At 45.7% G+C, this 21064-nt stretch overlaps 1 protein-coding gene across 1 annotated transcript; it reads left to right on the forward strand.

Annotated features, from left to right (window-relative positions):
• Nucleotides 1-762: 762 nt before the first annotated feature.
• Nucleotides 763-20581, forward strand: nectin3a (nectin cell adhesion molecule 3a). The gene is made up of 6 exons (XM_027026419.2): nucleotides 763-873; nucleotides 12013-12360; nucleotides 15255-15554; nucleotides 17222-17339; nucleotides 17523-17674; nucleotides 19621-20581. The coding sequence occupies exons 1-6, from the start codon at nucleotides 786-788 to the stop codon at nucleotides 20232-20234; spliced, it is 1620 nt and encodes a 539-aa protein (XP_026882220.2). The 5' UTR covers nucleotides 763-785; the 3' UTR covers nucleotides 20235-20581.
• The last annotated feature ends 483 nt before the right edge of the window (nucleotides 20582-21064 follow it).

Raw genomic sequence — 21064 nt, forward strand, 5'->3', positions numbered from 1 at the left:
TAGGCTAATTTCCCATTTAAGATTGGCGATAGGCCTACAATGTCAAAAGAGAATGCGCCTACGCCAGCATTAGACTCAGAGTCTGACAGTCTGTTATTTGCTGACAGCTTTCAGCATATAACCAAAAGCGTTTTTAGATTCCTGATGCTCTTCTTAAACTGTTTCAATAAAAGTGATTGATTTGCGCAAATGGCGCCGCTCGGCCGGACATTTGTCTCTCTTTGAAAGGCATGAATAAAACAGTGGTTTGTGGTTCAAGCTAAGTGTTGGCTATGAAACTGAGCCGTTCAAATTCTTCGAGTTAAATTTTTTATGAATGAATTACATGTACGGGTGCAGCCGTATCAGACTGGACTATCTAACTGCTGTTCGTAGTAGTTCTCAGTCACCTGTAAAGCTTTCCTTGTGGCTGATAAAAGTATTTTAGGCTATTAGGCTATACGTCCCCCTTACATAAAGCAGCATATGTAAAGAATGTTAATATCTATTCTAGACGCGCTTCTACTTTTATTTTGGGTTCTGTATAATTCGTGAGCTAAAATCTTCATTTTCTCTCACACTCACAGCGTTAACTATCAGTAGTAAACTACTCGCTTGTTTCTGTGTGCTGCTGGAAGCGCCCCAACAACTAGACAAACTGCAGTCCAACAACGCTGATATCCGCTCCGGTCCGGATGAGGTGGAACCGGAGGACCGCCCACGCGCACAGCCCTCGGAGCGGAGCTCGCGCGCTGCGGTCACATACACGCGCGTGTCTGTAGATCAGGCAGCATCAGTATCGGGACATGGCAGGGGCAGCAGCGCGAGTGCCGGGGGATGCCTCAGCACGTCTCCCCGTGTCAGCGCGGCTTGCTATCCTGCTCGTCTTCACCGGTAGGCTGCGGTTTGTGCTCAGTGATTCTGTACTGTTTCTAACTTTCTAACTAAGATGAAGTTAGCTGGAGTTGGAGTGGTCTCGTGACGGACCGTGGCTTGCTCAGCTCCGTAGCGCCTCGCCGAGCTGCGTGGACGTGGCGGAAAGACTGGACAAGACTGGAAACTCTAAACCGCAGTAGCGATGCGGAATCAGGTCGCTTCTATCAGCGCTTAAGATGGTATTGACTAGTTAACGCTGGGAGCGTTACTGGGAGCGTTAGCGTAGAGAGCTATCCCAGCTCAACCATTAGCTGGTGTAACGGTGCCTCCGATCGTCGCTCATGACAAACATTTAACTAGTAGCTAAATATTTTCATGAGAATATAGTGAATATCATAAAATCGCACGTGTAGATGTTAAGCTCGTCCATTTTAGCTAGCTAGACAATGATAGTATGAAATATCGCCGTGGATGTAAAGTTTGTACGTGTGTGATGATGCGCAGACAGAAGTGCAGTGAGAGGACGGTAACAAAGCTTTTATTAGGACCGGATCTCTCATTAGGACATGATCTTTAGGAGCGGATCTCTCATTAGGACATGATCTTTAGGACCGGATCTCTCATTAGGACATTATCTTTAGGACCGGATCTCTCATTAGGACATTATCTTTAGGACCGGATCTCTCATTAGGACCGCGAAGGTCGGGGGACACGTCACCTCTTACTGCGCTGCTGTCTGTCTTGATGAAGCAGTTTCCACTCTGGCCGCGGCAGTCGAAAACTGAAAACAAGTGATTTGCCAGGAATTTAACTAAGGCAGCAAATGTAGTATGTATGTAGGTAGAAATGGAAGGGAAGATGATGTGCTGAGCGGAGGGTGGGAGAAGTCCATGCAAAGTTCAGTTCAGCGAAAATACTGCGCAGCAGTCTGGATGTATTGACCTGTTTTTGGGCGCTTCGCCAACTGCATCTTTCATTTCTGTTGTCTTTACATAAGTTTAAAATTTACTGATACACCGAGGAGTCAGAGAATGCACCATCACGTCCTGTGCTCAAACAGGGAAGATTGGTGGGTGGGAGAGCCTGTATTATACAACTGGTTCAGTTAATTAGGGGTTTCAGTAACAAGTGAATGTCGGAGACATGTTTGGTAAGTCCGTTTAAGAAACTAAACTGTAGGCAGTCAGTGGGCCTCAAAGATGTCGAAGGTTCAAAAAGTGCTCTGCTGTGATTTTGGATCACCCAGTTAGTTTTACAGATTCATTCTGCCTGCTAGTTTGAATGGCAAAATCTGTCTTATACTTTCTGAACATTAATATGTTGTACATGTCTGGTAGACGTACCTCACCTGACTGGTTAACACTGGATAAACACTACACACTCATTCTACCCCAAAACAAATACTAGCCTATAAAACAGTGCATCATTACATCATATGTATGTTAGGAAGAAATAGTGTCTGTGTGTCTGTGAGTGTGTGTGAGTGTGTTAGTCCGTCCAGACTGTGTCAGTGTGTGCCTGGTGATCAGTGTCGGAGACAAAGGAGCAAGGACCGTCTCTCTGGTACTGTCAAGTGTGCAGTTGAGCACTACAGTAGGGCAGCATGCGGGCTGGGTGGGTCGCACGTCCACCTCTCAGCACTAGGGTTTCGGCTTCGAGTCTCTGTCTGGGTGGTGTTTACATGTTCTCCCTGGGTCTGTGTGGGTTTTCTCCCACAGTCCTAAAACATGGAGGTTAGGTTGATTTGGATACTCTAAATTTTCCTGTGAGACCTTTGTTTAAGTATATATATATATATATATATATATATATATGACTGTTTGTGTGCATGTCTAGTGATGGTTGGTTCTCTGTGTGTGTGTATGTCCAGTGATGGTTGGTGCTCTGTGTATGTGTATGTTCAGTGATGGTTGATGCTGTGTGTGTGCATGTCCAGTGATGGTTGGTTCTCTCTGTGTGTGTATGTCCAGTGATGGTTGGTGCTCTGTGTGTGTGCATGTCCAGTGATGGTTGATGCTCTGTGTGTGTGTATGTCCAGTGATGGTTGGTGCTGTGTGTGTGTATGTCCAGTGATGGTTGGTGCTATGTGTGTGTCCAGTAATGGTTGGTTCTCAGTGTATGTCCAGTGATGGTTGGTTTTATGTGTTTCCAGTGGTGGTTGGTTCTCAGTGTATGTCCAGTGATGGTTGGTTTTATGTGTGTGTCCAGTGGTGGTTGGTTCTCAGTGTATGTCCAGTGATGGTTGGTTTTATGTGTGTGTCCAGTGATGGTTGGTTTTATGTGTGTGTCCAGTGATGGTTCTCTGTTCTGGTCCTAACCTCCCCCTTTTTACCAGCAGATAAGCTGTCACTTCTTATTGGTGTAACAGCTGATTTCTCCCTGTAAATTGTCCTTGAGTTTGAGAAAGGCGCTATATAACTGTAACTATTAATAATACTGTTTCTCATTTGGTCACAATTAAATGTTCATACAAATGTCTGTGGTCATGTAAGGCTGCATGCAGAATGAATAGAAACACTTTTGCACTCTGTCACAAAAGCAACTGGGTGACTGCAGCAGGACTTTTATGTTTAATAATTAATGTACATAAAGCCGTAGGGCAAAAGGCAATAGACTAAGTCTAGATTTATAATAGTGCCAATTACCTGTCCCATACGGGTTCATTCTGTCGGTCATTGTGATGGATGAATTACACTTTTCACTCAGCAAATACGTTTGTCCTCTTTGTCGGAACTAAAACGCAGGTTTATCATAAAAAGTTGAACATAAATTCTAAACGTAAAATAAGTTGCTCCAGTCTTGCTCTCAGAACTTTGTGTTAGATCCATCTGCTTGTCTTTGTACTTTAATTTGATTTTGCCCGTGTAGCAGGCTGGAATCCGCCAATCCCGTTAAAAGGCTCTTTTGTATGAGGCACATCAGTAAATGAGTGTTTAGGCTTCACTACGGCCTGAGGAGGCTACAGTCTCACACAGTGGCCAACCATAGACGCGCTTTGCTGTGCTTATGTCTCTTGTCTGGGACATGGACACTTAAAGAACATGAGGTGGGACATGAACACCTCGGGTGGTCGTTATTGTTTTATTTGTATATTATCTTTGTGGTGAAACTGTTCTGGGCTGTTGGCATGCTTTTCGATTTTTGAATGTAAATCTTGTCTTACAATTTTGCTTCCTCTATATGCAAAGCAGTGTCAGTGAAAAGGAAAACATTGCTTTCCTTTATTTAGATTTTCGTTCACTTGCAGTATAGAAACAAAAATACAGATCAATGAAATATTTGAAATATTGTTGAATAGATACAGGTTAAAAAAATGTAATTATTAAATTCATTGCATAATCTATAATTCCAATGTAGGTATTTTGTTTTACCTTACCAAAAATCACAGCACAGTAGAGCTCTGAAATGTCATAGTGTTTGCGTAGAGACTACATTACCCAGAAGCATACATTTACAATCCAGGAGCTCTCAGCAGAGGTTCACCAGCTGTGTCTGATGAACCTCTGGCTGGCATACAAACTCAGAGCGTTAGCACTGTGGTATCTTTTCTGAGTTGCTCTAAAGATGATTTTTTTCTCAGGCTTCAGTGAGGACCGGAAACCAAATGCTGCTCTTCAGTCTGTGTGTCTGTACAGCTTTATTACAAAGTGAATTTGTTTGTGTCACTCTGAGTTCTGATTTGGAATTCCTGAGCAGGAACCCTGAACATGAGCTGCTTTGTTTAAGAGGTTTATTTCTGCTATGAGACACTCATCAGTTTGTCTCAGTAGACTAGACTAGAGATTGGCTAGCAACTACACCGAGTATTATTCACTACTGTAGGGTTATACACTACAGTAGGGTTAGGGTTATACACTACTCTAGGGTTATACACTACTGTAGGGTTATACACTACTGTAGGGTTATACACTACTCACTCTAGGGTTATACACTACTCTAGGGTTATACACTACTGTAGGGTTATACACTACTCACTCTAGGGTTATACACTACTGTGGGGTTAGGGTTATACACTACTCTAGGGTTATACACTACTCTAGGGTTATACACTACTGTAGGGTTATACACTGCTCTAGGGTTATACACTACTCTAGGGTTAGGGTTATACACTACTCTTGGGTTATACACTACTCTAGGGTTATACTCTACTCTAGGGTTATTCACTACTCTAGGGTTAGGGTTATTCACTACTCTAGGGTTATACACTAATGTAGGGTTATACACTACTCTAGGGTTATACACTACTCACTCTAGGGTTATACACTACTGTAGGGTTAGGGTTATACACTACTCTTGGGTTATACACTACTCTAGGGTTAGGGTTATTCACTACTCTAGGGTTATACACTACTGTAGGGTTATACACTACTCACTCTAGGGTTATACACTACTGTGGGGTTAGGGTTATACACTACTCTAGGGTTATACACTACTCTAGGGTTATACACTACTGTAGGGTTATACACTGCTCTAGGGTTATACACTACTCTAGGGTTAGGGTTATACACTACTCTTGGGTTATACACTACTCTAGGGTTATACTCTACTCTAGGGTTATTCACTACTCTAGGGTTAGGGTTATTCACTACTCTAGGGTTATACACTAATGTAGGGTTATACACTACTCTAGGGTTATACACTACTCACTCTAGGGTTATACACTACTGTAGGGTTATACTCTACTCTTGGTTTATTCACTACTCTAGGGTTAGGGTTATTCACTACTCTAGGGTTATACACTACTGTAGGGTTATACACTACTCTAGGGTTATACAGTACTCACTCTAGGGTTATACACTACTCTAGGGTTAGGGTTATTCACCTCTCTAGGGTTATTCACTACTCTCTACTGAGCCAAAACTTGAATAAACTGAAGAGTATTTGTGTGCTCTGCATATTTACTTCTGATGAAATGGCTTCTCTGTATACTTGACATTGCGCAGTCCGCATCCACCCCAAATCACAGCCTTGTGTGCAAAATTATCTCCCATTAATCCTGTGGAACTTTTTTGTAGGTATCTCTCTCTCTCTCTCTCTCTCTCTCTCCCCCTCTCCCTCTCTCCCTCTCCCTCTCTCCCTCCCTCTCTCTCTCTCTGTCTCTCTCTCTCTCTCTTTCCCTCCTCCCTCCCTCTCCCCAAACTGAGTAGTTTGGAGATTTTGGGTTTTGAGACTAGTGTTCCCCATACTCAGGCCTTCAGTATTAACGTTTCTACTTTGCGGATTAAATAACCATGTTGCCTACACACAGGCCTCAGCCTGACGGACGAGGTCTTCTCTTCACCAGCAGCATTTGTCCAGTTTGTGATTCCAACCATTGTCAGGCTTTGGCATGTAAACAAACCTGGTGTGTGCTGTGAAGCTCTCAAGGTGGGTGGCATTGTGTGTGTGTGTCTGTTGAGCACTCCAGTGTGCCATCATGAGGAGCAGGCTAAGTGGGAGATGAGGGTGTGGTGGGAATGTAAACTCTGTGTTAGTGAGAGGTGCCTGTTAGTGCTGCACTGACCAAACCGCGGCATTTCCTCACCCTGCAGTTCACTGGCGCGGGGACACATTGCTTTCTTTGCGCCTTTGTTTGACCGTTCAGCCTTGTGAAAGCACAGGAGTCCCATCTCTGCCTTGCTTCACATTAAAACATAAAATGTAAAAAAGCTAAAAGCTATCCCACAGTGCTCTTTGTTGAAGTGGGTCTTGATCATTAAAGCATGAGAGCTGATTTGAATTGTAGGAAAAGTCCCTGGTTCACACGGGAATACTGTCCATTTCCCTTCGTCAAATACTTGATCATGGCGCAAATGTCCCTCATGACGGTGTTTAAATACATGTGATCAACTTGCTTTCAGATTTGTTAAAAGTGTTTCTGTTGTACTATATGCTGGATTAAAGTGTCACAAAGTGCTGCATCCAACAACCAGGTCCATTTACCTCAGACAGGCACACCATCAACAGGCCCAGTACACTGTACACTGTCTCTGTGAAGACTTGCAAGTAAGGTTGCACATTACAGTTAGAAAATTAAATAATATAATTCACTCAGCTGCATAGTGGCGTGTAGCCTACAGTCCTATAAAATCAGTTTGTAAGGACAGCCTGTACTTTTAAGTCCTTACACCTTGAGGAAACCAGGTGTTTTGAGGGCAAAGGAAAATAACTGTAAATCTGTGTGATGCAGTGTTAGAAAGTTTCAAGGTGCTGTTAGCTGCAAAGTTTAGGAACAAGCACATTACTGCAGCCACACATTACAGTTTAATGAATCCCAGTGCAAAAGCAGAAACAATCACAGTCGTCCGAGCTGGTAGCGTTCATGACCTGGCTGTTAAGTTCTTCTTTGACTTCTGATAATTAGCTCCCAGACTAGCCATTGCTCCTCCACCCAGCAGCAGAATACCAGTGCCTGGGAGAGTCAGGCACCACCGCGTGTTTGCCTTGGCCCCTTTCTTTTACTCAGTATTGTGTGTGTTATGGTAAATGGCATCCCAGTGGCCATGTCGGGGTGATTTGCTGGCACTCTTTGTAGGCTAAGTTGTTTTCAAACAACAGAGTTGAGTAGTTTCATTGTGTTGCATTGTGCTGTGAGGGGCCTGCTAGCCCTCTGACAGCTGTAACACCAACACCATGGAGGACTTCCTTTAAATCAGGAGTTCCATGATGGATGGAAGGAGCAGGACCGAAAAACCTGAGGGAACAGTGTGTCCTGACATCTCCTCTCATGGCTCATCAGGCCGTTCTTTGGTCTATAATGTGCACTTAGCAGTGATTATTTTAGCTATATAATACCATGTTCTAGTATCATTTTATTCTTTGTCCTATAATTGTTTTCAGTTGACATTAGCTGTGGACCATCATCACATGACCATCACTAGCATATTTCAGCCATCCTCATTCCCTTTATTCTCATAGTGCTCCACACAATGACAGAGTAGGTGATGGCTGCAGTAGGTCACCCAACCCAACCCTAACCCTAACCCTAACCCTAACTCTAACCCTAACTCTAACCCTAACTTTAACCCCAACCCAACCCTAACCCTAACCCTAACCCTAACTCTAACCCTAATTTTAACCCCAACCCAACCCTAACCCTAACCCTAACCCTAACTCTAACCCAACTGTAACTCTAATTCTAACTCTAACCCTAACTCAACCCAACCTAACCCCAACCTTGATTCCAATGAAAGATGGATAAAATATGCTTGGAGGATTTCAAAACATCTTTCTTTGGGCTTACTGTTGGGTCTCAGCTGTGTGATGGGCTGCACACTTCAAGCCTTGACATGGATCGTTCCCGGCTGGCTGACCTGCCAATAACCAGCATAGTTCAGCCATCTCTGTGGCTTCAGGACTGGAAAGTTGAACTGGACATGTTCTCATTCTAATGAGTTCTTAATCACTTCCTTACTCAGCCCCTGTGAGAAATAGGCCACTATTCACTCTTATCAAACAGCTTGACCTTAAATCGATATCCGCATGTGTCTGTCATTAAAATAGAATACACCAGCGTGACCAGGATTCCCTTAAGGCATAGTGGCGTAACGGCTTTAGATTCCAGTGATCGTTGTACTCGCTGGTATTTCCAAATATGCCAACCCCTGTGTCCACTATGGGGCTAGACAGGGGTGAGGTAGTGCCTGACGTCTTGATGGGTTTCTGCTTTTGAGGACTCTGGTAGGACTTGAGTCCCGCGGCCTCCTGTCCCCGCACCCGCTCAACACGTGGGACTTTTTTACAGTTCTGATGGGACAGTGCGGAACTCAGATGCAGCTGAGATGTCTCAAGGCACGGCAGAGTCAGAAGCAGAGCTGGGTTCGTGCTGGGCCGTTTGGCTAGTGTCGTGACCGTTGGAATGCAGAGTGGAGCTCAGGTTTACTGAGGGAGCCTGTGGACATCTTGTTGCATTTAGTGATGTCAAAAGGGAGAAAAACAAACACAGACCCTCACTTCAAAGAGAGAGCATATCTGTAGCAGTCAGTCCTGCATTGTTTCCTTCCGCTTCTCCTTCCATTCCGCTCAGTCCGACCTTTCGGTGCACCAGTCCCCAGACATGCTCAGCCCGTCTCCACGGTTCTTCTGGGCAAATCGGCTTGACTTACATCAGTCACATTCTGCATTACATTTTCATTTCTTTCTGAAGACATCTGATGCTTGTCATGGATCACCAGATAATAGGTTCACAACTGTAAAAGTAGGAATTCATGAGAACAGTACAATAATGATTATATATTCTTGTCCAGTGAAAAGTACATTTTAACAGGCTCATAGACTCCTTTACAAAACACAAACACTTTGCTTGTTTGTTTTTCAAGGCTAGAGGATGTTTTTGTCATATATATTTTTCATGAGTCCTGAGGGATCTGTTGCTCTCCATGGTTAAAGCTGCTCTGGCCTGCATTTAGGTGTCTGAGGCAGAAGCCATCTGTTCACACTGGGCTCTTCTCTCAGAAGGAACAGCGTCCAGTTGGAGTCTCGCTGGATGGGGTGGGTGTCGTGTGCCACGTGCCATACAGGAGGCGGGGGGAGTGTGTAGTATCTTTGGCTGGACGCATCGTCCAGGCATGCCAAGAACTCGAGCAGGCTGGCGTTAATGCAGCGGGCACTGCGCCGGTGTCGCTCTGCCTGCCACCGTTAATCTTTGTCCTCAGCGAGGAGGAGACATTTGTGCAGCATTTGTCGGTGGTGTGTGTGTGTGTGCTGGGAGAGAACAGGTGGCAGCTGCTCCGGTGCTCGGGGGAGAAGACAACAGAACGCACTGTCGTCCTGATTACGACAGTCTGCCTTTAGCGGGAGCTACAGAAGCTTTAATTGGTCACACATTGTCTGTTACACGTAATTATTGGGGCTGATTTCACCACATATGAGTGACGTTAGTAGACTAAGTTGGCGTGGCTTTGAAAAGTCAGAACTGGCTATTGCTGCTTCCCAGACCACCGTAAAGGACTGTTAGCTGCGTCCCTCCGGTGGAAGTGTCGGTTTGTTCGCAGTCTGCGAGGACGCTGACGTGCCGTGTTCTCACGGGCATGGTTGGCTGTAGTCAAGTTGATTCATTTTCTTGTTTTTGTTTTCCACATGCCTTCCTGTGTCATGGTTTCCTGGAATTTTGTAAGGAGTGTGGCAAAAGCGGGAAATGCTTTGTTTCAGAATAAACACACAATTAATCCGCAGCTCTGGAGTGATCCCGGCCGTTCAGACCCAGTTCTGCGGTACGGTTGAATCTGAACCAAACACCTTTTGGTTCAGTTCCACTCCTGCACAGAGTGTGAAGGAAAACGCACTTTGTCTGACACTCACCCTTTTCCCTGTGCGTGCGCGTATGCGCGTGCGTGTGCGCGTGAGTGCGCATGTGTGTGTGTTTCTTGGGTAGGGAAGCAGAGTGGAGGAGGGCTTCAGCACACATCTATATGAGATCTAGTAGCCTTTAACACTCGTACCACCATGCCATGGTCGCAAAACAAATCAGCTTCCACGGTGAGCCATGAGGGTTAGGATAGACTAGGGCTCTCTGCAAAGTCCAGAAGTCTAAAAGTACCTTTATGGGTCTTGTGTCTTGTTTCATTAGTAGTATTCTAAGTCTGTTGAATGGACAGAAGCAATCATGTAATTAGTTCACATCTAAACTTTGACAAATGTGGGCCTAATGACACACTGAAGTGACTTAGATTTGGACTGAACAGTTTTGGTCCCAGAGTATGTTTTACACAACCCTCAAACTACAGCCTGTAATGTGTTCCCACTGTTTTACTTCTGTTAGGATTATCCCCCTTTTACAAGAACAGAATTGCTTCCTTCGTGTGATTCAAATTTTAGTTTTCAGTGTATTGTTGTTATGGACCCCTCTATGTCACTTTCACCAGTTTACATTTGTGCTAAGAGACTAAAATAATGGAGAATGGAAGACAAGTAGCTTCACCAGTAAACACGACGGGTTTTCCTAACAAACCCTTCTACTTGATCACTGAAACTGATTTATTTCATGACTGTCTAGTTTGCTGGCTTTGGATCTGATTTATAGGGCTTTGGGCTTTGGATCTGATCTATAGGGCTTTAGGCTTTGGATCTGATCTACAGGGATTTGGGTCTGATCTACAGGGCTTTGGGTGTTGGGTCTGATCTACAAGGCTTTGGGTGTTGGGTCTGATCTACAGGGCTTTGGGCTTTGGGTCTGATCTACAGGGCTTAGGGCTTTAGGTCTGATCTACAGGGCTTTGGGCTTTAGGGCTGATCTACAGGGCTTTGGGCGTTGGGTCTGATCTACAGGGCTTTGGGCTTTGGGTCTGATCTACAGGGCTTTGGGCTTTGGGTCTGATCTACAGAGCTATCTCCTTTTTGTGTCTGATCTTCATCAATGCACTCCCCCTTTATTCAATTACTCTGGCCCAAACTACCGGCTCTCCAGACAATCGTGCCGACATGTTTCCTGAAATTACCTCTATGAGCAGGCAGCGTGAGGAGAAGATCAGCGGCCCCTCTATTAAACAAAGAGAAAACCCACCCAAGCAGCTGTGAATCTTTAATCTCCTTCCAGAACTTTATAATTCGAGGTGCTCAGACAGAGAGCGGGGAGGACAGGGAGCGTGTCCCATGGCGAACCAGCAGGACATGCGTGTGAGTGTGTGTGTGTGTGTGTGTGTGTGTGTGTGTGTGTACTGTGGCCTCCTGCGTGGGGTGTAATTACAGCAAAAAGCCTCATTACCTGCCTTAGCACATCTGCTTCAATTCTCTTCTTTTGTGACCTTCCCAGATTTCCCATGAGGGATGTGGTGTCAGCAAAGCTGCATGGAGCGCTGTGTTTTAGTGCAAGCGTGGACACTTTGGTTAGATGCGTGTAGGAGGGTGGTGGGTTAGAGCTGCCTTAAAATGCATGAGGTGTAGCTCATGTCCTGTGGAGTGGTGTAGTGGGAGGGGTTTAAGACAGAGGTGTTCAGCATGCATCATTCTTATAGCTCACAATCTATCATATAATAAAACCATTGTGGTGTCAGCAATATGCAAGTAAAAACATCCCAGTGCCTATTTGCACACATTACCAAAATGATACGTCTGCATAATTGATTTCACCCTGGTCTTCTCCTGCGTCTAAGCTATGTACAAGCTCCTTACCCAGCCTGCCCTGCTGTTTGAAGTGCACTGTGTTCCATTGTTTTACTGGGAATCTGGTTTGGTTTGCAGGTGTGTGCAGTAACGAGGTGCTGGTGCCCAAGCGTGTCAGCGTGGTGCTGGGGCAGAATGCCAGCCTAGGCTGCCATGTGGAGGTGGGCACCAACCTCAGCCTGACCCAGAGCTCCTGGGAGCGCCTCTTACCCACCGGCATGATCACCGTGGCCGTCTTCAACCCCCAGTTCGGCATCTCCGTGGCCAAGGAATACCGAAGTCGTGTGCGCTTCCTCAACCCTTCCGTGGAGGATGCCTCCATACTGCTAGAGGGAGTGGGCTTTGCAGATATCGGCCCCTACACCTGCAAGGTTGTCACCTTTCCACTCGGAAACACTCAGGCCTCCACGACCCTGGATGTCATGGGTATGTAGAGGTCTCACGATCACCTGGGCCAGCAGACCAGCTGTACATGTACAGACTCCTACGCTCATACATGTGTACAGATAGACTTGTATGTTTCTGTCTGTTAAGCATCCTTGAATTTGAGAAATAAAGAAATTACTATATAAAGGTAAATAATAATAATAATAATAATAATAATAATAATAATAATAATAATAATAATTTGCCTGTGCCTTCCTTATGTTGATCTGCTGAACCACCATGTAGACACATTTTTGGATGGTTGTGGCATTTAAGGCTTGTGGAGAGAGAATCCTGCCATCCCTACTCTGCTAATGTCACACAGCACTGCTGGAATCCGAACCTGTTTAAGGCAGATGTGGATGTAGCAGCGGTGATGGAATGAAAGACCAGTGGCAGATCCAGGCTCTGGACTCCAGGACCTCCTGGATGTCTGATTAGGTTATGAAGCAGAGAGGAAGGAGATTGTCCAGAAGCTGCCATCCATGCGCCTGTGTCTGACTGAGAGGCTCTGTAGTGCCTGATGAATGATTCATTACAGGCTGTCTGACGCTTGGGTTTTGTTGCACTGTTCCTATGGCTTACACAGATCTTATAATTGTTATTGTTGCATTTGTAAGTTTACAATGAACTGTAAAGAAACAAAACTGTTAGTGGGAATTATCTTACTTTTATATGATGTTAATTTATAGTAGTTTTAATGAGAATCACCTGTACTCACATCCACCACTACAACAACCTAAGGATGTCTGCTCTCAGCCTAACTACCTTTTGACTGCATTTCATTTTTACATTAAGGTAAAATAGAAACCTGGACATGTGTCTGTATCCCCTGGCTGTCGTGCATGGTTCATAGTGTTAATGCTGGCTTCTCGTCCCCCGTGGAGGTGTGGTGTCTGAGGCACTGTCTGTTTCTGTGCCATCTGTTAAACACCACTCTGTGCTTCCATTAGTCAGCAAACTTTGGAGGTGAGATTTATAAGTATCACAGGGAAGATGGTAAAGTTGCATTCATTGGCATGCAGATGCCTCTAATGTTTCATGAGAATCATCCAGGGAAGAAATGTGCGGGACTTTACAGTCGTTTTTGTGCGGGACTTTACACCTGTTTTTGTTTAAGTGCAAAACACCCCCATGTAGGTATAGAAAGCAGTAACAGTTAGTAAAGGAACAAGTACTGGAATGTGCTGTTGTTGTAAATTGTAATTCACGTTCACACGTCCACAATGGAACCCTGTATAGCATCATAGTCTTATTGCTAGGGTGTCCTGGTTACCTGTTTGACATCCACGATGGGTTTGAACTGTTTTCTCCTTGTTTTATGTGGTAGACATAACCCAAGACATTTCAGAAAGTAAGACAAGTTTCTTCAGTAAAATATCTTTCCACAGAGTTTAGTGTTTCACCACTTCAATAACAATAAGGATGACTCCCATTCTAGTTAGTCCTGTTAAACCACAGCAGTCTGATATAAATGACTTTTGCATACACGCATCGCTTTTGCCTGCCATAGAGAAAAGTAAAAATTCTCTTTTACTTTGACTATGAAGCCCATCAGATGTGACACGCGTCAGGCTGAGTGAACCGTGTCAGATGTGACATACACGTCAGGCTGAGTGAACCATGTCAGACATGACATACACACCAGGCTGAGTGAACCGTGTCAGACGTGACATACACACCAGGCTAAGTGAACCGTGTCAGACGTGACATACACACCAGGCTGAGTGAACCGTGTCATGCCTCTCATGTGCTGTGTTTCTCTCCATTGGACATCATTTAAACATGAGGACATTTATGAGTGAATGCAAGCCCAAGGCCACACTGGTATATGCTGCTGTCTCAGGGAAAAGCCCCAGTCCTGCTCCCTGTTTCAACTGCTGATGGGAAATCGTTATCCATCTCCCCACTATCCCACGGCCAAATCTTGCGCACACACGCACGAACACACACACTGTCAAATTCAGCTTTCCTCCTTGTGCTCTTTCAGATGCATGTGGGCAAAAAAAGCGTGACGTTAGCACTATAGCTGAGTGGGGGGGGGGTGATCGTTAGGCTGGTATAGGGCAGAGGGACGGGGACGATCACGAGGCTGGTAAAGGGCGGAGAGTTGAAAATTGCATCCGGCGTTGGGCTATATTTGGAGCAGGGGCCCTCAGGGCCAGCTGGCCTGTGGGACAGGGGCAAGTTGAGTTTCCTGCACCACATGGCCAAGTTGTTGGAGGAAGCAGCACAGCTGCAGGGCACACAGAGGAGGACAGGGGATGCTCTGCAGGGACGCCATCCTGCTTAGCAACGAGCTTGGAGACTCGCAGGCTGTTTAACAAGCTGAACTGTAGCCACTAACACGTTTTTAATGAGGGACATTTCAGGAGAAGGTTCATTCAGACTTGCAGATTGACTAAAGTAGCCATATGTGATTGTGTATGACAACGCGTGTGTGTTAAGCTTGGGTGACTCTGATGTGACCGGTGTTTGTTTTTTCTTCTGCGCTTGTCAGCACACATGGGTGCTTTCATTACCCCATTGCTGAGCGTTCAGGATCACTCTGCCGTTCTGAATCAGTATACGCCTGAAACAACTGCAGATAGTTCACCTCACGAAGACCTGGCCCAGAAAAAACACTCGTCTACCACTAGTATAAAATTAATTACCTTTGTCAGCACTACTTGAACTTGGTAAATTCACTTCTGCATAATAACGTAACACAATAGCCAATAGCATCATGCAGGTTTAAAGGGGGTCAGTCAGGCCAGCTATACCTGTCTGCATTAGGCCTGTTACTTACTCATCGTGTGGTACAGTGGGTCAGTGTCACTAACTCAGTTTATAACGGATGCTTTATCTCTCTCTCTCTCTCTCTCTCTCTCCCCCCCTTACCCTATGACACTCAGTTGAGCCAAAGGTCTACGTGTCAGCAGGCTCTGTGCTGGTAGATGGAGACCAAGACGTTGTCGTGGCCACGTGCACAGCTGAACGAGCTCTCCCACCAGCCTGGGTCTCCTGGGAGACGGAGTTGTCGGGCCGCTTGAAGGAGTTCACCCAGGAAGAGCCCAATGGCACCGGCACCACCACGCAGGTGGGCTACGTCTGGTCTCCTCACAGAGATGCTCGCGGACATGCCCTCATCTGCGTGGTGCGCCACCCCGCCCTCGTCACGGAGCTCCGCATTCCCTACGTGCTCGACGTGCAGTGTGAGTTGGCAGGACACGTTCTCCCCTCTCAGGGCTTCAGCACCTGTCCAGGCTGGGTGCAGCACTCTGAATTATGTTGGTTGTAGCTCATGCAAGTCTGTTTTGTAATTCCAGCCTGAATTTCTTGCTGCTGTATCTCTGATTCGTTTGTATCACTACAAAGGGGTCATCTGATAAGGAGCCGTGTTTAAAGGAACTGATTATTTATAACCACCGTTTGGAAGCTTGTCTGTTTAAAACTGTTTAGGAGTCATTAAATTCCTCATTGTGCACTTCCTCTGGCATCTAGAGCTCTCGGCCGGTGTCTGTTTGGACAGAGTGTTGCTTAATGGAGACGGTTTATGAAATATTGATCAGGGCCTAGAAGGGCTCGTAGCAGGTGCAGAGCCATATCAGGTTAATGCACAGCATTAGTGCTTAGTAAATGCTTTCAGACAGAACACTCCCTTATCCACAGAACACTCTCTCACCCACAGAACACTCCCATACCCACAGAACACTCCCATACCCACAGAACACTCCCTTACCCACAGAACACTCCCATACCCACAGAACACTCTCTCACCCACAGAACACTCCCATACCCACAGAACACTCCCATACCCACAGAACACTACCTTACCCACACAACACTCCCATACCCACAGAACACTCCCATACCCACAGAACACTCCCTTACCCACACAACACTCCCATACCCACAGAACACTCCCATACCCACAGAACACTCCCTTACCCACAGAACACTCCCATACCCACAGAACACTCTCTCACCCACAGAACACTCCCATACCCACAGAACACTCCCTTACCCACACAACACTCCCATACCCACAGAACATTAGGATATACACACTGGTAATGTGTCAAGCTGGTTATAAAAGGATGATGGTTGAGCGACGTTTAGGATGAATGTCAGTACATGCAATTCTTACAGTTACACGTACAATTACAAAACTACACTCACTGCATGTTGCATGTTAATTAGAGGTCTGTTATCACACACATCTGTTATCTGATATACATGTTTCACAGAGCTTCTGTGGACTATGGTGCGGCTGCAGTAGTTGTGTCTGTACAAACACGTCCGTTACAGCAGCAGTTCTGGAGATTTAACATGTTTCAGTGTCACCAGCAGGGCTGCCCACTGACCACAGGCTGGAAGATGGCAAACACAAGTTTGGATTTAGAGTCTCTGGAAAATGAGACAATGTACCATGTGTTTCACGTGGAAGGTCGGCAGTGTCCTTGTCTTGAATGAACAGCAGGAGTAGAATTTGGGCACAGCTGAAGGTCAACGTTGAGTTAAAGGAACGCAGGGCAGTTTATCCAGCATCCGCATCCGGAGAAGCCCGGGGTGTTCAATCTTGTAATGACATTACGTTTCTAGTGTGTACATGTGTTTCAGTTCCCTGGGTAGGGAAATGGTTTATATGCAAGAGAGTGACTGTTTCAGAGTTTAAGCTTGTCCTGTGGGTATAGCTGCATAATAGATTCTTTTTAAATTTCTATTACACTAAAGTCATTTCCGATACTGATCTGGTACAAGGCTGCAGTCTCTAGTGTGTGACTAAGGGCTGTGATGCTTTGAAACATTCACTTCAGAATGATTGACTTATTGTCTGATTGGTAACTGGGTTGATTTTCCTTGACATTATTTGTTACAGTTGCTCCAGATGTCCTGGTGGAAGGCCAGGATGAGGTTTGGTATGTGGGACAAGAGAATGCCAAGCTGGACTGCAGAGCGGATGCCAATCCTGTCCCTCACGCCTTCTTCTGGACGAGGTGACTGCAGCGCCCACCACACATCTGTTTGGCAGGAGCTGCAGGACTGTGACACACTCAGCCATTAAGTGTTTGTCCCATACTAGAGTTTTATTTACCTCAGTGTTTTTTCCCAAGACAAGATTTAAAATCTTTTACAAACTCAGCATCCTAAAGGAAGCTGTGAATGTTGTGTCTTCTCAGGCTGGATGTGCAGATGCCAGAAGGAGTTGTCATAGCAAACGGAAGTCTGCGCTTCACTCGTCCTTTACGGAAAAACAATTCTGGAACTTACAGGTGTGATGTTCAGAATGCCGTTGGACTGCGCTCTCAGGAAGTAGACATCTGGATACGAGGTGAGCTGACCTTCTTGTCCACGCTCATGAATCACCCAGCAGCAGGAAGTCTGCGTGTTTCAGAGTGAAGTCAACATATGATTGATGAATTTTTGATTAAAATGATGTTGGAATTTTACATTTCATAAACATCCTTTAGTTTCATGTCATCTCCTATATGCTTTGTAATTATGTGGAAATACTTGTGGAAAATTTCAGTCATTTTCATTGGATTAAACAAATGCATTGTGTTGGAAGTGTGCTGGAAGGAGGTCCAGGACCCAGATGGTGGGCCGTTGAGAGCCAGCAGCACAGAACCTAAAACCCAGTCAAGTATCCCAGTTCTGTGTTCCCACCAGCAGGTTTCTCTCTGCTTTCTCAATATCTTTTTACAAAAACTAGAAGCTTCACCAAAGCAAAGAGCACTTTGGAGGTTATGTTCAGCGCCACAATGTCAGCCAAGTTTATTTTCTTTTTCTTGTCCTCTTTTGAAACTCCTTTTCTCCAGCTGTGCATGCGGAGAGTACGAGGTTTGTCCAACCCCTTCTGTGAACCTGGGAATAAATTACACATCAGTTTGGTTCATTTCTGTCAGTGTGCAAGACCAAAACTAGTTTGATAATATGGTACAGATTTTTTGCAGTGTCCATGAAGTGTAAGAGTTATAGTTAACTTTTTCTCTCTGCATGACCATCAAGAAACCCTCAACCATGGTGAAAAATGAAATATTCTCAGCTCTGTTTACAGAGTGAGATAAATAATCTCCAGAACTATGATAAATATTCTCAAAGTCTCACACTCTTGTGTGACTTTTTTGTTTTTTGGTGCCACATGTACTGAAACATGAGAACTTCTCATCTTCCTCTTCTCTGTAGGGTTGGTGTTGTTGTCATCCTAATCCAAACACTACTTCAGTTCTTGTACATGAACTACCTTGATTTGTGTCTTGATAATTTACGGATGAGTGTGAATCCAAAGTGAATTCCGTGGGTGAGTATCCGTCTGGACGTGTGTGGTTGACCCCGTTTAGGACTTATTGTCCTTGAGGAATGTGGACACTGTTGCCTCCTGCTGATCACGTTTAGACATAGCCGGTCACCGACGCCGTCTGATGGCTGATAGTCGGGTCAGTGTGTCCCTCGCATTAACCGTGCCTCTCTGTGTCTTGGCCAGACTGGTAAAGCTGTGTCTTCATATGCTTTGAGGTTTTGTAATTTTGCAGATTTAATCTGCTGTTTTTCTCATCACCAAAACTCAGCCCAAACAGTACAGTATTCTGTCCAGGTCCACATTCTCATTAACATGGCATATGAGTTCAATGTGAACTTACTGAATCTTGGGAGAAAGACCATGCTCTGAAGGTCCTCCCCTGCTTCCTCCTCACCCCTGAAACGTGCTCCGCTCCTCTGCCATGGATCCTCAGAGCCCACCTCCTCCTTATGCGCTCACTGTGGTTCCTCTTTTCTAATGTCACTGCATCCTCTGTAAGGGAAACAGGACTTCCTGTGCCAGCAGAGGCCTGTTGGAACTCCCAGCACTCACATTCTCCAAGTTCTTCCCCCTCCTGTAGTTCCTCTCTCTTCACACCTTCATCATCATCATAGACTCATCCTGTTCACTCCCAAATACAATATTTTTCATCTTTTGTTGACTTTTTCCCATCTAGGTGGCTGTTATGTGGTTTCAAGCAGAATGAACCAGATGAAGTCCAGCTGTTATGGGATGGCTCATGTTAACTAATGACTGCAGAGATCAGCCCATAGCCCTGCAGTGTGGGGATGACAACTCACTGACTTCCACATGCAATGTGTCACACGTTTCAGTTGTTTGTAGAGTTGCAGTTCTGCTGATAGGCTGTTTAATGTCTGCTGATGTGTTAACAGTGCCGGCGATGCACTTCGGTCTTTAATGGTCTGTCTGTCTCTCGTTTTCTCTGCTCTGTCTACTCTGTCCACTCTTCCTCTCAGAGCGTCCACCCACCACTGCCGTCCCCACCACCCGTGAGCATGTCACTATTCGCTCCTCCAGCACCTCCCCCGCCATGCGCCAGGCCCACTTCACCTCCCCGACATTGGCCTCTCCACCAGCTGGCATTGTGGGCGGGGCCGTGGGCGGCGTCCTGTCTCTGGCGCTGCTGCTGGGGTGCGGGACGCTGTGCTACGTACGACGGCGCCGGACGTTCCGCGGTGACTACTACACCAAACACTACACGGGCCCCTGTGACATGCAGAAGGAATCCCAGCCGGACCAGATCCAGTCCCACCAGCTTCTCCACGTGTTCGCCAACGACTCGGGACATGGCAGCCAGGACCTGAAACTCAAACCTGATGGAGACGTCATCTACCCCAATTACCCCAAAGACGAGGGCGGGTGGGGCGACAGCCTCCAGAGGCCGTGCACTTATTATCCCGACGATGAGGATGAGCGCCACCACAAGGTTAATCCGAGCAGGCCGCACAGCCCCACACTGAACAATGGCGCCCCCTACATTCAGGATGATTGCTACGATAACTGCACGGATTGCGACTATGTGTCCCACACGGACGGATCTGTTATCTCTCGCAGGGAGTGGTATGTGTGAAAGCTGGAGAGAGGAGCATTGCTTGAAGACAGTCATTTAAAAGCGAATAAAGAATACAGTATTACCAAACCGACAAGAATGAAAGAGCGTATGTCCTGAACATTCAAGGCTGATTTATTAGCCGCCATATTTGAGGAAAATCTGAAGGACATCTTTCACTGATTTCTAGTCCACATTAAATGCCTGTTATTTTGTATTTCTAATGTAAGGGGAGAGGTTCACGTTGCTCGTGATCACAGAGTAGCCCAGGCAATGAAAACAAGCTTGCTAAAATTAAGCTTCTGTGTGTGTGTGTGTGTGTGTGTGTGTGTGTGTGTGTGTGTGTGTGTGTGTGTGTGTGTGTGTGTGTGTGTGTGTGTGTGTGTGTGTGTGTGTGTGTGTGTGTGTGTGTGCGTGTTTGTGTGTGCGCGTGTGTGTGTGTGTGTGTGTGTGTGTGTGTGTGTGTGTTCATGCCAGAGACCACACTGCATGTGATTTAAAGCTATAAACCAGGTGGAGTATGCTCCTGTTTCCATGCTGCCGCTTCAAGCCCCTTCTGGTTGTTTAGACGTCTTCATGTTCCTGGTAAGATTGAGTTTTGAAGTTGCATTTGTGATTGGTCTGTATGATTACAGCTACACTCCGTACCAGTTCACCTGCACTGCGCACCTTCTAGGGAGTCGCAAAACACGGCACAGCCAACAAATTTACCTGGGGACTGAAATGTTCGCTTCCACTGGACTGTAAACACGAGGGGAAAGTTTCTGTTTTAAGTGTGTTATATAAGATTTTTGTAAATTATTCATTGTTGTTGAATCTAAAATCTAAAAACAACCTAGTGTTCAAGGTGA

The sequence above is a fragment of the Electrophorus electricus genome, chromosome 15, assembly GCF_013358815.1.
Source record: "Electrophorus electricus isolate fEleEle1 chromosome 15, fEleEle1.pri, whole genome shotgun sequence".
Taxonomy (NCBI): Eukaryota; Metazoa; Chordata; class Actinopteri; order Gymnotiformes; family Gymnotidae; genus Electrophorus; species Electrophorus electricus.

Excerpts from the sequence above, each read along its gene's own strand:
- nectin3a (XM_027026419.2), top strand. The coding sequence starts at position 786 with ATGGCAGGGGCAGCAGCGCGAGTGCCGGGGGATGCCTCAGCACGTCTC. Across the intron at positions 12,361-15,254 it reads CACGACCCTGGATGTCATGG|TTGAGCCAAAGGTCTACGTG; the intron begins GTATGTAGAGGT and ends TATGACACTCAG. Across the intron at positions 17,675-19,620 it reads AGTAGACATCTGGATACGAG|AGCGTCCACCCACCACTGCC; the intron begins GTGAGCTGACCT and ends TCTTCCTCTCAG.